General features: G+C 45.6%; 1 protein-coding gene across 2 annotated transcripts in view; it reads right to left on the reverse strand.

Moving 5' to 3' along the window:
* The window catches only part of WDR91 (WD repeat domain 91), a 28,012-nt gene extending 11,693 nt beyond the window's left edge, over positions 1–16,319 (reverse strand). Inside the window, exons 1-8 of one of the 2 annotated variants that reach the window (XM_032483401.1) lie at positions 16,160–16,289; positions 15,894–16,008; positions 14,625–14,804; positions 13,850–14,057; positions 11,616–11,698; positions 10,353–10,483; positions 9,117–9,282; positions 1,114–1,269 (exon numbers count right to left, since the gene is read on the reverse strand). In XM_032483401.1, coding sequence (XP_032339292.1) covers positions 1,114–1,269; positions 9,117–9,282; positions 10,353–10,483; positions 11,616–11,698; positions 13,850–14,057; positions 14,625–14,804; positions 15,894–15,980 — 1,011 coding nt within the window. In that variant the 5' untranslated portion in view covers positions 15,981–16,008; positions 16,160–16,289. Of the gene's footprint in view, positions 1–1,113; positions 1,270–9,116; positions 9,283–10,352; positions 10,484–11,615; positions 11,699–13,849; positions 14,058–14,624; positions 14,805–15,893; positions 16,009–16,159 lie in introns of both variants that reach the window. The other variant, XM_032483400.1, reaches the window with a different exon arrangement.
* Positions 16,320–17,317: the final 998 nt, after the last annotated feature.

Consider the following 17,317-nt stretch of genomic DNA (forward strand, 5'->3'; position numbering starts at 1 on the left):
AGTCTTAAGAGTCTATGCCATCAAACCAGAACCAGTACAGTACAGTACAGAGCTGCTAACACCAAAAATGTCTTTAAACAGGCAAGAAGCCCCTATTAGGAGATAAACGGTCAACAAGGTGACTTAGGCAATAAATCCTTTGGGCTTCTGCCTTCAAACCAGAATATTTAACTGAAGTGGAAGCAGCTTCTACTTCCAGGAAGAGCATACCCCAACCTATATTGACTAGTGGGGGGAGTCCCTAAACTCAGGGTGGCAAGGCCCAGGCCGCAGCAGGATGCTGTGTGGGCACAAGGCCCTCGGGGCAGCAACTCCAGTTGGGAGTGCAGACGAAAGGGATCCTGTGATCGAGCAAGTCTGCGTGATGCTGGGTTAAACCAAGAAAAATGGTCTCTCTCCAGCTAATTTTTTTTCCTTTTCCATTATAGTTTATTGCAAGATATTGAATATAGTTCCCTGTGCTACAAAATAAGACCTTGTTATTTATCTATTTTATATATAATATTTTGTATCTGCTAATTCCAAACTAATTCATCCCTCCACCCTGCCTTTCCACTTTGGTAACCATAAGTTTGTTTTCTGTGTCTAAGTCTGTTTTGTTTTGTAAATAAGTTCATTTGTATCATTTTTTTAGATTCCACATATAAGTGATACCATACGATACTTGTCTTTCTCTGATTTATTTCACTTCGTATGATGATCTTGAGGTCCGTTCTGTTGCTGCAAAAGGCATTCATTCTTTTTTATGGCTTTTTGAAAAATCTCTCCCACTGATTCTGAGCACTCATGGCATGCTAACATGCGCAGTTAACCTAAGGGAAGGACACAGCATGCCAAGGGTCCCAAACCAATTATTCACAGATCTCATCTTCTAGGAACATTTTTAGAAGCCGGCATTTCATAGCCCCTATTTAGGGATGCACTACACCGGAAAGAGGGACTCCTGGAGAGCCAGGTTGTTTTGTTCTAAAATCCAGTTAGGCAAAACCACACTCTACAAAGAAGAAATCAAGAGAGGTAAGAGCGCCCCCTCTCCCATTTTCCACAGCCCTCCACCATGTAGCCCCGTGGTGTCCCCATGGGTGTTCGTGAGATGCCGAGGCCAAACCACACCTGCAGAGTCATGGAGAGGAGCTCCTTCCGTTCCTTGCCGTGATCCTGCAGACGCCGCTGCCGGTGCTGCGACCAGCTGGACTCCCCCGTGGCCAGTCCGCTGAAGAGGTTCTTCCCGTCCTTGGGTGCGCTCGCTGGCTCCCTGCCCTTGGCGGTCTGGAGAACGAGACGCCAAGCTGTGAAGTCTATTCCCACCTGTGCTCGGGCCGTGACACCTGGGCCAGGAGGGGAGCAGGAGCCAGGGAGTGGCCTCTACCCAGCAGCTCGTGGGTGAGGTTCCTCCCTGGCCATGCTGAGCAAGTATCTAAAATGTTACTATCTCAGCCCCTGAGCAAAGTCAAGGATGAAACACAAGCAGTCTGGACCTCCTCCTTTCTGTTCCCCACTCCTCAGTCCTGAGAGGACAGGTCCCCAGCACTCCTCCGCCAGCCACATCTATCACCTGGAGGTGGAGATACACAGAGCTCTCTGATCTAATCAGAACAGCTGACTTCAGTTAAGGGGAAGAGACCAGCACTTAGCAGGCACGATTAGGAGGCAGGTCAGGCCCTACGCTAGGTGTTACAAACACTGATGAGCAGCTACATGTTTGGGCAATACAGAAAAAAAAAAAATTATGCAAAATACAATCACCCCTCTGGAGGGGAAACGGAACATAATAAATACCCTCTCTTGTTTTGGGCCAAGTGGATGACTAAGCCAGCCAATGTTAGCAAATATTGAGGTTTTTGAAAATGATTAAAAGGCAATCAGAAATTCTTAACAGAAACTGTTGGAAACTCAAGGACCTTTGAACAAGATAAACATCACAGAAGAGAAACGCATCTCCTGGCTCCTTTTCATAGCAAGAGAAAGTCAACCAAGGTTACAGCTAACAAACTCAGTAATCCCCACCCCGCCCCCATACAGACTGAAGATTACTGATCTAGAGCTTTTTAAAAGGGAGCTGCTACCTCTTCACCTTTCCAGATTATCTGGCTGGGTTCTCTTTTTCCAACCCCATTCCCACAAATTGTGATGGTCACCCTCCTACTCGCCCCTTCCTTTATACTCTTAGCAAAGGGATCTGGATGCAGACAGCCATTCTGCCACCAACCTCCTCACAAGCCATTTGCACACAAGACCTAAGTAAAGAGAGTAAACTCAGCCTAAGTCTACTTGTGGCTTTCCAGTTCTTCTTATTATTCTCACGTTAATGTTAAACAACTTAAAATGATTAACATAGATTCCTTGGACCTGGAGTGATGAGAACAGTTAAGACAGGAAATTTTAAAGGCTATTAGTTTACGTGGAGCCTCGCTGTGGCTGACCGACACGGTACTGATTATCTTTGTTTTTCTGGCTGAGGCGACCTCCAGTGGTGTCTACTTGTGCCCGTAACAGATGTTTCTTCTAGAGAAAGTATTTGATTCTCTGAATTCTGATTTATTTTGAAAAAAGTAAAGTTCTTAGTTAAGATTAAAAAAAAATGACCTAAGAAGAAAACCAACATCAATATATGTTATTCACTGAGTGTTTACCATAAAAGGCGCCATGCTAAGATCTTTACAACATCCCCTTAAAGATGAGGGCATCATTTAACATGGAGAGCGGATGCTTAGAGAGGTTAAGTTACTGGTCTACACAGGGAGAGCTCGACAGAGCAGGGATTCACACCCAGATCTGACAGCAGCCCCACGCACTGAGAAACCTGAAGAAAGCACGCGGAAGAAAGTGACACTGAACAGAAGAGACCAGAAGAAACGTCATAACCCCAGAGCTAAACAACCACGAAGATAAAGCCCATCTCTCGGTGCTTCTGGCCCTCCTTGAGAAGCATCTGATGGTCCAAGGAACACTGGCCAGGTTCCACAGTCTGAGAAAGTGGAAGGTAACTTCTCCTCCCAAAAGTAAAAGGTGATCTTGAGGTAACCATGGTCCCTCACACGTTCCCGGGGCAGGGGTGGAAGAAGTCGGGGGGACGTTCACTCCCCAGGATGTGATCCCAGAGTGCCAACCTTTCTTACACAAATCCATTGGTTCCTCTCCATATCTACTGATTCAGAGGGCAAACTGCTCAGACTGAAGAGTTCCACAGGATAGGCTATACTTAGACAAAATAGATTTTAAGTCAAAGACTGTAATAAGACAAAAAAGGCTGTTATATAATGAATGATAAAGGGGTCACACCAACAAGAGGATATAACATTTGTGAATATTTATGCACCTGATATCAGAGCACCTCAATATATAAAGCAAATATTAATTAACTGACCTGAAGGGAGAAACAGGCAGCAACACAATAGTTGGGGACTTCAATACCCTACTTTCACCAACGGATAAGTCATCCAGACAGAAAATCACCAGGGAAACACTGGACTTAAACTGCACATTAGACCAGGTGGACTTAATAGACATTTACAGAACATTCCATCCCAAAGCAGCAGAATATACAGTCTTCTTAAGCACACACGGAACATTCTCTAGGACAGGTCATATGTTAACCCACAAAACAAGTCTTGAAATTTTTAAGGAGACTGAAATCACATCAAGCACCACAATGGATGAAACTAGAAATCAATTACAAGGAAAAAACTAAAAAATTCATAAATATGTGGAGACTGAACAATATGCTCCTGAGCAACCAATGGGTCAAAGAAGACATCAAAAGAGAAATAAAAAAATATCTTGAGACAAATAAAAATGGAAACAGAATACACCAAAACTTATGAGGTGCAGCAAAAGCAGTTCTAAGAGGGAAGTTTGTAATAATAAACATCTACACTAAGAAGAAAGACCTCAAATAAACAACATAACTTTACACCTCAAGGAAGAGTAAGCGAAGCCCAAAGTTAGTACAAGGAAGGAAATAACAAAGATCAGAGTGGAAAATAATGAAACAGAGACTAAAGAGACAACAGAAAGGATCAATGAAACTAAGAGCTGGGTTTGGGAAGTTAAACAAAATAGACAAAACTTTAGCTAGAATTATCAAGAAAAAAAAGTGGACTCGAATAAATAAAACTAGAAATGAAGAATTGCAAAACATGTCTCCAAAAGTTCTCACATTTTGATACAAAAGACAAAAGAAATGGCAGCAGAGGCCACACTTTCTAGATTTCAAAGGTGGCCACGGGGGCTCCACAGCTAGCTACGAAAACAATGCTGAGAGGAGAAGGAAGATCAGCTTCCTGGGTTGACAGCTGTTTTCCAAAATAGTAGGATCCCTGCAAGCAACGAGATCTCAAACAGCCTGACACAACTATGATTCAGGTTTGACAGATTTATCGCCTGACCAAGAGATCTTTAAACTGGATATCTGAGAAGAAAGCGGAGAAGAACCTATTTAATACTGCATGCGTTCCCAGGGGAAGTACCTGGACCACAGGGGTACCCCACCTTGGGACCACAGGTTGGGGAGGATGCAGAGCAGGGACAGGCACTTGGTGGCACTCTCGTCTTTCCTTTTTCACCTGCTACACCTGGTAAAAGATGTCATTTCCCTTTCCAGTGTGCGCTGTGAAGAGTGCTCAATTCAATTGGCCCATACTAATGGAACAGGAAGGCTTAGGATAGACTTCAAATTCCTCTAAACGACACAAAAGCCACCGTAACGCTTCCCCAGCGAGTCTGGGAAATACAATATTAAGAAGTACAAAAGCAGTGCTTCCCTTGCCAAGTCAAGATGGCAAGGACACTGTCCCATACATCACTGGTTGGGGGCTGAACAGTGCTCTCAAGTGAAAATTCAAACAGGCATTAACGTAAGGCACTGCAATAAATTTAGAAGAACTACCTTTATAATGATAGGGTAGTCTATACCAAGAGAGCGCTAGACCTAAGTGTGACCTATCAGGTCCTGCTTAGAGACACCTTATCCTTAAACTGCATCTAAGCTATTCAAAAGAATAGTGTGCTGAAAGCTGATGAATGCAGCTGTCCACCAAACACCCAAATAAGCAGGTTAAGGTGAATGTGTCTAGCTACAAATGCACATAACTTAAGTAAATGTTCACTGTGACACAGCCAGTAATTGAAAGCTTTGTTTTAAGCACAAACCTGATAAAAATCTTAACTACCAGACATTCCAATGCTCCAAATTATATTTTTATATTCTATCGTAATCTACCTGTCTCCTATAGTTCAGGAGAGCTATCTTAGCCCAGGCTTTATCATTTGACCTTCTCACTTCTCACTCCAGAGAAGGACCTGAATTCATTTTCAGTGGCCTGAATAGAGCTTGCCAGGCAGTCGTCCGAATGGGACAGAGAACAAGTTCCAGTAATCTGGCCTCATCTGAAGCAAAATAAAGCCACTCAGAAGGCAGGCACTGGGAACACAGAAATCACAGAAGGAAGATGGGGAAGAGGGCTCCTTTTCCCCCATCCTGCTAAGATGCACAGAAACAGCCCCAAGGGCAGCATTCTTACTGCTGCTGTCTCAGGAGCTACGAGGTAGCTGATACTAATAAGAGATACAAATACAGGAGTCCGCGGATGCTTTGCTTTCTTTACATTACAGCCAATTAAAGGTTATCGCTGTAATAACTGTAATTCCCCCCGGCAGTCCCATGGCTGACTAAGCGCGTGTGGAAGGGGCGGAATTAGAACCAGCAGGGACAATGGAGTAAAACTGCAGTGGGGGGAGCCTGCAGAGGAGGTGCCCTCGGGGGCTACGGTCGCAGAGATCCCAGAAGAGCTTGGGAATTGTGGTTTTAGAGTCACTTCCATCTGTTTTTAAACATTTGCCTCCAGATTCATATTGAAAGCATGGAGAGTGCATCACCATAGATTTTGCATCTATAATGCTATGAACTTTTCAGTAATAACAACAGTTACAGCAACCCGTCACAAGTGCGTATGATGTTGAGACAATTGTACAATGCTATATGTAAATAATATTTAAAATAGGAGGGGGAGGGTGTAGCTCAAGTGGTAGAGCACATGCTTAGCATGCATAAGGTCCTGGGTTCAATTCCAGTACCTCCTTTAAAAATAAGTAAACCTAATTACCTCCCCCCTTGCCAAAATTAAAATAAGTAACACAATAAAAAATAAACTATAAAAAAAAAAAAGAAAAGCCTAGTCATCTGCATTGCTAATTTAATAATGCAGCTTACGTTGTTGTTTGATTATCAAGAGTGAAAAAGAAACAGGGAGCTCTGGCATGGCAGTATTGAGGAAAATACTGTGTGTTTAATATATGAACAAAGCCATGTGGCTTATTAAAAAATGGCATTTCTTACTATATGATATCGCTTGTATGTGGAATCTAAAAAAAGACACAAAGGAACTTATCTACAAAACAGAAACAGACTCATAGACATAGAGAACAAATTTATGGTTACCAGGCGGTAAAGGGGGTGAGAAGGGATAAATTGGAAATTTGAAATTTGCACCTCCTGGAGAGTGATGGAAATGTTAGCTATCTTGATTGTGGTGGTAGTTTCATTGGCACACACACCTATCAAATTGTACATCTGAAATATGTATAGTTTACTGTATAGGAATCATATCACAATAAAGGTATTAAAAAACGGCATTCCTATTGAGTTCTATTGAGTTAAAAGCAATACATCATTAAAATCATAGGAAGTGATCATACAGCTGACTGCATTTGGTATTGGTAAGAGAACATCTTGAATTGTACACTCAAATTTGGCCATCAATTGTACAGAGGAATTAAAAACTTAGACTGTCCCCCCAGAGGAAGAGAACCAGGATGGTGAGAGGTCTAGAAATCATGCCATATGGGTTAGCAGTTTGGGGGAGAGGCAGGAATGAACAGAGAGTGCTTAGCCTGGAAAAGATAGGAAGGGTGGTCCTAACCAGAAGCCTTATTCCATGTAGCTCGAAGGCAAACCTAAGTGAGTAAAAACCATAGCGGTTTCAACTAACAGCTTTCATCAAGCAAACAACCCACGTACATAAGCAGTGAGCTTCCCACCATGGGAGGCAATCAATCAGAGAACATGAATCTCTATTTAGTAGGAGGAGGGCCAGACGATCTTTAAGCTTCCTCCAAATCGAAAATTATGTGATTTTCTTGAACCTCAAATATACTAGTTATTTTTAGAACTGAAGTATCACTGCTTAGTCAATAAATCAATTAAAAAACAAGTGCCCCAATCACTAGGTTTTTCAGATCACAGACATCTATTGTCTCCATTAGGGAAATGGAAAGAGGGCTACCCCTCCCCTGTTAACATACCACGCGGTGACCCAGGCTTTTTTAAATATTTCAGAGGCAAGGTAAGGAATGTCTGCGACAAATTACACATTCTTGTCCTCATCTCTTGTACAGTAACTGCACAGAACATTTCCAGTCCCATTTCACCCCTACCATTGGGCACCGAGTGCCTGAACACACAAAGACAAGGCCGCAGGTAAAACCCCAAAGACCCTGTCTCTGTGTTTCCTTTCATTTTAAGTCGATGAAATTGAATTTCATCCTTTCATGCACATTTCAAGGGACCCAGCACTCCACACATCATCTATTACACTTATAAAAGTCTTGCACAGTGAAAGATTTGCAAAGCAAACAGTAAAACTTACTCAGCCACATTCCATAAAACTAGATTTCTAATTTTAAGGCTGGAACTTCAGAAAGTTGCAGGAATAATGGTGACCGATGTTTGACCACAACAAACCCCCTGGATGCTGAGGCTGCAGTCACCTTGCATTGCTGCCACTTTTAGGTCTCAGAACTGACTCGGGTACCCAATCCGCCAGTATCTTCCCAACAACAACTACTGAAATGTACTGCCTGCTTATAACCTGCCAGGCACTCCATACACCAACAGCCCTTCTGTCAGCTCAAATAATTCTCCCCCAAAGGAGGGAATGCTATTATCACCATCCTAAGCAAAGTAGGGTGTTTTAAGCAAGCTGAGCAAGGACGATAAACAAGGTACAGCTGCCAGGCTCCAAAGCCCGCCCTCTCTCTTCCCCGTGTCCTGCTCAGCGTCTGCATTTCAACAACAGGACAAAACCTAAGGGCTGCGCTAAGAGCCCTGACGTCCCGATGGCGGTCTGGGGCAGACCTGTCTCCCCGAGCTGCCCCACGCTGCCACCGCGGCTGCCGCCGTGTCACTTGCAGCGGTTCACAAGCCAAGGGTGGCAGGAGAGGAAGGTGGAGATGATGACGACTTACTTTATCGACAACTAGTAAAAATGAATTAAAAGGGAGATACTCCCTACCCAAGTGATAAAGTGTGACTGTGGGTCTGTTAAACTTTCACTCTGGTCAGCATTTCTGAAAGCAATGAGTTCTGGAACTCTAGGAAAACTACTGGGTTTTGGACATAGGCTGACATAAAAGAAATTCTCTTGCAAGCTTCTATAAAACTAAAAAATAGCAAAAATCCTTTGTAGAATCAGGAAATAACTTGTCAAAGAAATTCTACACCAATTTAGAAGAAACTCTAATTTACTCATTATCTACAGGCTACTTTATAGCACTGAAAACCGCAAAGTCCAGAATTGCTTGAATTTACGCTTGAGTCACAAAATTGCGGTCAGAAGCACTCATGAGTTCAGAGGAAATTTATGAGAAAAGGGAAGGGACCCTTCAAAGCACACTTCCTCTCGCTGCCATCCACCCCTTCATATGCAGGGTGTCGCGGGCTTGAGAGCTGGCACCAGAGCACAAGCACCGGGTGAGGCCTAGGGCTGAGAGCCAGCCCTCCTTCTTGATCAGCACGCCCGCCCTGGCCTCCTGTCTCATTCTGTCCACAACACCTGCAATTCTAGCTGATGAGGGGGAGCAGGCGCAGGATGCCTGAAGTGGACTTTCCTCCACTACACTCATATCTACAGTCTCATCCTGCAGAGCCGTCACTTGTCTGTGAGGCAGAAGCAGGGAAGGAGGAAGAAAGGGAATGAGATGTGAGTTTAGGATCTACACCAAAGAAACCGGTCCTAAGGGGAAGGCGGACAAGTCTCCACCCGAGGAGTAGGTCTGGAAGTACAGTGGGTGGTCAGAGGCCTCCCAGTGAGAGTCAGAAAGGCAGGACTTATGCTTACCTGGCTGCCAAAGGACTCCTTCTTGGCCGAGCTCTGAGCCTGAGGGGGGCCCTGGGCAGGCGACAACCTCGAGGGGCTCTTCTTACTCTGAGGCAGCAGCGAGGACAGGAAGCCCACGCGCGGTGACTGGGAGAGAGACGCGTTCCTCTGGCTGCACACCATGGCCCTGGGCAAGCAGACACAGCACAACGTCACAGCGCTGCAGGGGACTGGGGGAACGCGGAGCACAGACCTCCTGGCCTATGGACGCCACCGTGACCAGGGCCTGAGCCGGGTTCACGCGCCGGGGTCTAAGGAGGCATGATGCTTGGTACCGTTCTTGTACAAGGGAGCCGGTGGCCTACCAAGCACAACGGCAAGGGCCGCGGTGAAGCTCAGAGCAGCGCCTCCAACAGCCACTGGCCACACAGTGCACTGAAGACCTGAAATGTGGTTAGTCCAGGTGGAGACGTGCTGGAGGTGTAAAATACACACTGGAATTCAAGACTGAGCGTGAAAGAGTGTCAGCTAGCTCATGAATACTTTGTTTACATTCACTGCATGTTGAAATGATATTTTGGAAAAGAAGGGATAAATAAAATATATCATTAAAATTAATTTAAAAAAAAAACAAATAGCCACTAAAAATTTTTAAGTTTGATTTTTGGCATGCATATTATTTCCATCAGAGGGCGGCGGCTCAGAAACCAGAGCAGTTCAATCAGTGCAGTCCTTGGCCACATGTGGATTTGGAACCTGGGTTTGCATCCTGAGTCACTGATCACTCACGTGTGGCCTATGGTGTCTACAGGGGGTCTCTTCAACTATTATTATCATTGCTGGGGTCTTCTGCTTTAACTGGCTGTTTTCAAAGGTGGCTCAAATACCTCTCTCCCAATATGACTTCTCCAAACTCTTGAGACTGGAGCATGCTTCCATGGCAGAATGCATCCAACCTGTGGTTGCCAATCTTGTCATCCATGAGGTGCTCCTTTCAATGCACAGAAATGTCCCAGGGCTTTATGACAGCGGCTGTGTTTTTCAACCCAGGCTGCATACATCTGCACGTGCAGGCCCCTGGCAGAGCCATGCAGGCAGGCCCTGAGGCTGGGAGGTAGGGAACAGCTAGAGGACCAGGGTCCTTACTCCCAAAGCTCAGACCATTTCGAGTCGCCAGGAGAAGGGGAGACACAGTGAGGTGCTCCCCAGGGGAGAGCACAGAGGACAGAGAGAGGAGGGGGTGCGGCACACACTCACAGTTCTGAGTCCCCCAGGCGGTCCATGTTGGAGACATAAGGGGGCAATTTGTGTTGGACCAAGGCCTCCTCCTCTTCTGGCTGTTGCTCTTCTTTCTTCAGTCGGTGGATTTCGGCTTGCAGTGCGAACAGCTACATGGGGTGGGGTAGGGTGTGAGTTAAACAGTGAGCTTGCCTAACCTTCCCTCCCCTTAGACACATCAAATCCAAAACCCAACCACGCTGGCTCATCAGGCCACTGGCCCTCAGCATCGGGGTGCTCATCTCACTCTCCACAAACTGGAAAAATGGGTGAGGCGGCTGCTTCTTGACCACAGTGAGGTGAGAAAACTAAAAACTGTTACGTATACAAAACCCTTTTTTTTTCTTTTTATCGTTTGACTTGCTTATTCCTGGATTCACTGAGAAAAACAGCTCCACCCAATCCTGCTTTGCTCTTTGGAATCTACAAAATCGGCTATGGAACTCTAACAGAAAATTTTTTTCCAATGAAGTTTAGCACTTTTGACCTTTTGCCTGAAGAAAATTATACACACACATCCCCAAACCCAAGAATCTTAAACCCCCAAACCTAAACAGCTTACAATTTTCTTCTGAAAAATCTTCTTGTTTTTCCTTTTTTTTCCACTCTGCATTCTTTTTGGTGGAGGAGACAATTAGGTTTATTTATTTACTTATTTTATTTTTTTTAATGGAGGTACTGGGGATTGAACCCAGGACTTCATGCATACTATGCAAGTATTCTACCACTGAACTATATCCTCCCCGCTAAATAGCCTCCTTTTTCTGAAGATAAGTTCATTTCAAGGTCAGAGAAAAGCTCCTCCTCAGGCCAAATGTAGAGGCAAATGCGGGTTGGAGCGATCATCTTAGCAGACTAGAGAAACCTAGTTGAGCTGAGAAGAATTAAATCAAATCTGGGCTGTAAACACCCAGATGAGAGGACAGGTGGAAAAGGACCCAGGGTGGGAAGAAGACATCTGAAAGCAGGTTAGTTGTAAGGTGACATCAATGCATTGAGTCATTTTCCTCCTAAAAGTTCACTACCATCACCAGGTTGTGTATGCCACACAACTTACAACATGAACCCTGCCTCTGATTTCCAGACTGTCACAGCCCCCAAGTCCCCAACACTGACTTTCTGGTCACCATCCTCTGACATCAGTGCTTTCCAATATTTGATCAGCCCTCCACTGCCACTACCCAATTTCACACACAAAAAGCAGAAGTTCCTCCCAAGGAGCAAGTATCGTTCGGAACAAACCTTCTGGCGCAGAACTTCATTTTCTTCTTGAACCTGGTTGGTCCTCTGGCATTCCGCATCAAAGTTCAGTATCACGGGAACTGGTGCTCCAAGTTAAAGAATAAACCTGCCTTTTAATTAACTTGACCATGGTGTGATCGTGTCACAAAGTATACATATACGAAATCATCAAGTTCTATAACTTAAATACATACAACTTTAAACTGTCATTTATACTCCAAAAAAGCTGGGAAAAACAGTGAATTGAAATATATATTCCACCAAAAACCCTGCAATAAAACAATTCAATAAACCTATTACAAAAATAATAAGCCTGCCTGCGAAACAGGTAAAAGCCCTTCCCAAACTCCTGACAACCACAGCAACACCCTTGAACATGAGACGGGGTAAAGACTGTGCTGTGTGCTCTTCACAGCTTTACGAACAGTCCCTCCCGTGACACGAGGCCTGGCCCAACTTCGTTCAAACAGACTCACGGACACATGACAAACTGCCCGGTGAGCCCACAGAGAGGACATAAAGCCAAACCTGACGTTTTCTCCCCAATACCAGCAATAAGAGCCAGCATCCTACAGGCTTCACAGCCAGTTTAAGCTGTAGTGACACTCAGCTAAAAGCCAGCCCAGCAGCCAGTGGCTCTGCAGGCAGAGTGCCAACGCTCTACCAGTGGGGCGGAAGGACAGGCCACTTGGCTTTCCCTCCCCAGGCTGAGCCTCCTGTGGGCAGAGGTTTAGACTGAGAAGCAAGCTTCCTGCAGACTGCCACCCCATGAGCATCCTCCTTCTGGGTCAGGGTGTCAGTCTGTCCCAACCACCTTAAACAGCTTCAGTCCAAAGGAGCACAAAGCAGGCAGGGCCTTCCCTAGAGACCCAGAGGGCCCATGGGTCATGCCATTACCACCTCCGGGCCAGTCCCCTGCTGGTTTTGTTTCAAAGTCCTCAGGATAAAGAGCAGGGGGAGAAAAAAGGCAAACCTGGCAAGAGCGTAATTCACACATCACCACAGCACAAAAGGAAAGGGCTCCCTTCCTACCCCCACCAAAGATGCTCCTCCCAGGGGCCAAAAAGGAGATGCTGGGAAGATCTCCACAACACCCAGTCTATCAGTTACTCACCAGGCAGCCCCTTTCAAACCCGAATCCCTGCTCCTCCCCTGGAATTCCTGCCTCAAGAGCATAAGCAAGGAGGATGTCCCACAAAACAGTAAATAAGGTAGGCTGTAAATTACTTACATCCTCTCTCTCTCTCTTAAATATCTACATATATTCCTAAAGTTGCTCTCCTTTTCTCTGACAAGTTGAGGGACACTGCAGTCCCTAGAAAGAGTGTGACCCAGACACTAACACAGGGAGGAAGTTCCAACCCAAGAAGTGTTCTCACCTGCTACCTAATCCCAATAAAGGCAAGTGAAATCCTGGGGGGCATGGGCATGCACAGAGAGGGTGCTCTGAAGGATGGCCAGTTTCACTGCAAAGCAGCTCTGTACCGGCCCCTGTGTTTGCTGAGAGAGACCCTCAGCCCTATTTGAGGGCTGCTCTCAGAGCCTAGCACCAGCCCTCCACTATTAGCCTTGTCCCTGCCCACGCATGTCAACGACCACTTCAGCAGCAGAGGGTCAGAACGAATATTTATGATTCCTGGCCTACTGATCAAAATAACCACCATCTGTCTAGCCCCCTCACATAACACATGACAGTGACCCTTGGGCATTTTGTAGAAGAAATGGTGGCATTAAAAGCAACAGCATAAAAAAGAATGAAATAATGCCATTTGCAGCAACATGGATGGGCCTAGAGATTGTCACACTAAGTGAAGTTAAGTCAGATAAAGAAAGACAAATATCACATGGTATCACTTATATGTGAAATCTAAAAAAAGACACAAGTGAACTTACGTACAAAAAAAAAACAGACTCACAGATATAGAAAACAAACTTATGGTTACCCAGGGGGAAAGGCGTGGGGAGACAGGGATAAATTAGGAGTTTGGGATTAGCAAATTAAACTACTATATGTAAAATATAAACAAGGTCCTACTGTATAGCACAGGGAATATTCAATATCTTGTAATAATCCATAATGAAAAAGAATATATGTATGCATAACTGAATCACTATGCTGTACAACAGACGCTAATACAACATTGTAAATCAACTACAATTTAAAAAAAAGGGAAAGAGCAGCGGCCCCTGATCACACCGTCTGGCTGCCTCAGACAGGGCAGCCGAGAGGATATGCATGCACTGAAACAGGACGCTCAGGAAGTTGTGCAGGGACACGATGAAGGTGTCGGCCCACTGGCGAGAAAAGTAGGTGGCAAAGGTGGGGTTGGTGTCTGGGGACGGCAGGAAGGGCAGGACAAACCAATCCTTCCACTCGGCCTGGTTCTGGAGCTCTGTGGCCTGCTTCACAAAGAACTCCTGAGCCTTGTCATTTCTGTTTGTCTGTCAAGACACGGAGGAGGGAGCAAGGAAGGGGAAGAGACAGAAGTCCGGAGGTAAGATTCTTCACCACTGCACAGCAGAGAGCCTTTGCATATCAGCCTGCTACGGAAGCGGCCAAACATGATCCATAAACTTCATAAAATAAAGGCAATCATTCTTTTCTCAAGTTCCTTGTAACTTCAAAGAAGCTGGTTTAAACTAAAGTGTTGATGGTAAATGTCATCCTAGAAATTAATTTCTAGTTGATTTTCAAATAATCTAAGTAGATTTACCTCCCCAGGTCAGCCATAATCTTTGTTTACTCAAACTTTAACTCAGCTACTTATATTCTTTAAAACACCGCCCGGGCTCACATGCTTAACACAAGAGGGGAAACAGGAATAAGGAAGATAAGTCAGATGATCTACAGATGAGAAGGAAAAAAAAACAGTAGGAAAAGAGTCAAAAATAATTTTCACTGTGACTGTTCCTCCCTTTCCCAGAGTAACACAGAGTTGTCCCTAGGCAGTAAATCTATTTCTGGATCAAAGAACTCTCTTCACCAAGAAATCCCTGAACCAAAAGCACCTGGATTGTGTAGACGAGATAAAAGCGGAACAGGCTGGTTTTCAGCTTGTTGATGGTGGGTCTATACATATCCTCCAAGCGGCTGAAGAGCCGACGCTCCAGGTAGCTCCAATAATCCCGAAGGGCAGCCAAGTCATACACCTGCATCAACTGCTGCAGCTGGTCCACAATCTTGTCCACCTGGTGAGAGAAGGGTGGGATGGAGAAGGTGGTGAAGGACAGAATGGAATTCTCTCCTCACTCCACAGAGTTAATACAGCTTTTCCTTCTTGCTGTGGCTTCTGGATGTTAAAAAAAAAATAGTTTACATTAGCAATCTAGAAAACTTTCCAAACACAGTAATGTTATAGCTTTTAAGTTATTTTCTGATGTTAGATAATGTGTTCTGACCCTCTAGCAAGTGTGGAAATTTCAGGTGTAAAAGCCCAAGAAACAGGAGGTCTGGGTCCAGGTCCTGGATCTGCCTCTGACTTACTCAACCATCTTGGCAGTGTCACTTCAACTCTCTGGTCTCAGTTGCCTAAGATTTAAAAAACAGAAAGAAAGAAGAAAAAAAAAAGAGGGTGAAACAATCTCCTAGTCCTCCTCCCAGCTTCTCTACTCCAGGATTCCAAGACTCATGGTGAATGTACTGTCTCCTTCAAGTCCTCAAAGCAGCACCAAAGCCCTGGCAGCTGCCCAGGGTGTCTGCCAAAGGAGCCACCTCCTTATGAGGAGCAATCACACCAGAGTACACAAGATGGAAAAGCTTTTGGATATTGATACCACTACAACACCCCTATTTTACACATCAGAGCACTGAGGCCTGGAGAGCTGAAATGATTTGCTCTTGCCACAAAGAAGCCACTAACTTTGGACAGACAAGAACCCAGATCTCCTAACTCCCCTCCAGTGTTCTTGGTGCTAGTCCACTGTCTCTCTCAATTCACCTGCCAATACCAACTGAAATCAGCAAACATACACACAAATCATACACATATAAATTCCAAGAACTTCTCAACAGAAAATCATGTCTGAGCAGAGGAAGTATGTTTTCAAATGTACAGCAAGGTCTTCCTCAATGGTGAAGCAAACTGCCAATGAGTCACTGACCAAGACATCTCAAACAAACAGATACCTGAATCCAGCTAACATGTTGGGCTGCAAAGCCCTTTGCTCCAATACCACTGGACGCCAACTTTAGAATATTTCTGTTGCCAAAACCCACCCACCTATCCAACCTTAACTCCTAAAACCTCAGCGCCATCCTGGCCAAAGATTGGCCAGCACCTGCTCGGAGGCTGGGGTGGAGAAGGGAGCCCTGGGCTCCAGCCTCGGCGATGCTCCTGACTTGCTGGGTAACTTCAGGCAAGTCATGTCCCCTCTCGGCGCCTCAGTTCCTCATCTGTCAAGAGAGTGCCAGACGCGCTGATGTCGACGGTCCCCCTGGCGCGGTGATAGCGCCGCTCCCGCCCTGGAGGGTAGTGTTAGGGGAGAGCCAGCTCCGGACTCCCTCGGGGCCGCCTCTGCCCACGCTGCACCCGCTGGCCCCTCACCCGGAACCCCTTCTCCTTGTCTGCCTTGATCTCGGCGTCCAGCTGCCGCAATGTGTGCGTGAAGCCGCGGAAGAGCAGATACTCGCGGACCAGCTCATCTGTGCGCTCCACCGCCTCCGCCATCGCTGCGCCAGCGCTGTAAGGGCCCGAGGCGCGCCAAGGACGGAGGGGCGGGGCCTGGGCCGCGGGGGGGCGGGGCCGGACGCCGGCGCCGAACACGTCAGACCGCGGCTGGCCTACCAACCCGCACGCTCCGCAGGCCGAGCGCCTTTGGCCCCGCCCCCTTCCCCGCCCAGCTGCTACATCATCGTCACCCTCCCCGGGGAGCGAATGAAAGAAGCGCTTCTCGCCGGAGTTTACTGGCAGGGCTGGCGGCGGCTTTGTCATCTGTTATTGAAAGTGGCGGCTACCGTCCAAGTCAAGTAGGGCTGGACCTTGGAGATCATCCCAGATAGTCACGAGGCGGGCAGGGGGCTGAGGTGCCCTCCTCATTGGCATTACTGAGCGGAATCCTCTGTGCACTGCCTGTCCTCGTTTTACAAATGGGCGAAACTGCAGTCCTAAGAGGAAAAATGACTTGTGTGAAGTTACACAACCAGGTGTGTTATCAGAGAGCTTTAAGACCCCCAAAAGCCTGCTTTCATAAGATTTATTAATCACACGGCAAGATAACCAAGGTACACTGTTAGTAGAAAAAAGGCAAATTTCAGAACAGCATGTATAATAAGGTCCCAGTTTCCTAAAAAAAAAAAAAAAGGTGTGTGTGAGTACATTTAAAAAATTCAGGAAGAGTATACACTAATCGCTTGCAGTTGTTTCCTCTAAGAGGTGAGATTATGAGGGACTTTCATTTCCTATTTTTTACTGTGGCTTTTTTGTCTGTTTGAAATTTTTATAAAGTTCATATTTTTTGTAAGCAGGGAAATAATATCTTTGAGCCTCACTTTCCTCATCTGTGAATACTGACAGTGACATTTACCTTGCAGAGTAATAATAAAAATGTAATAAGATAATGTATATTAAAAGCTTAGAATGGTGAATAGCCCATTGGTAAACTGCAAGGTTTGTTTCCCTTCTTCCCTCTAAGGGTGTGGCTTTCTGTATTTGTCAAAGTACTACTCAGACTCATTACTGCCACTCTGCTCAGATCCTCCAACC

This window comes from Camelus ferus, chromosome 7 (genome assembly GCF_009834535.1).
Source record: "Camelus ferus isolate YT-003-E chromosome 7, BCGSAC_Cfer_1.0, whole genome shotgun sequence".
Lineage (NCBI taxonomy): Eukaryota > Metazoa > Chordata > Mammalia > Artiodactyla > Camelidae > Camelus > Camelus ferus.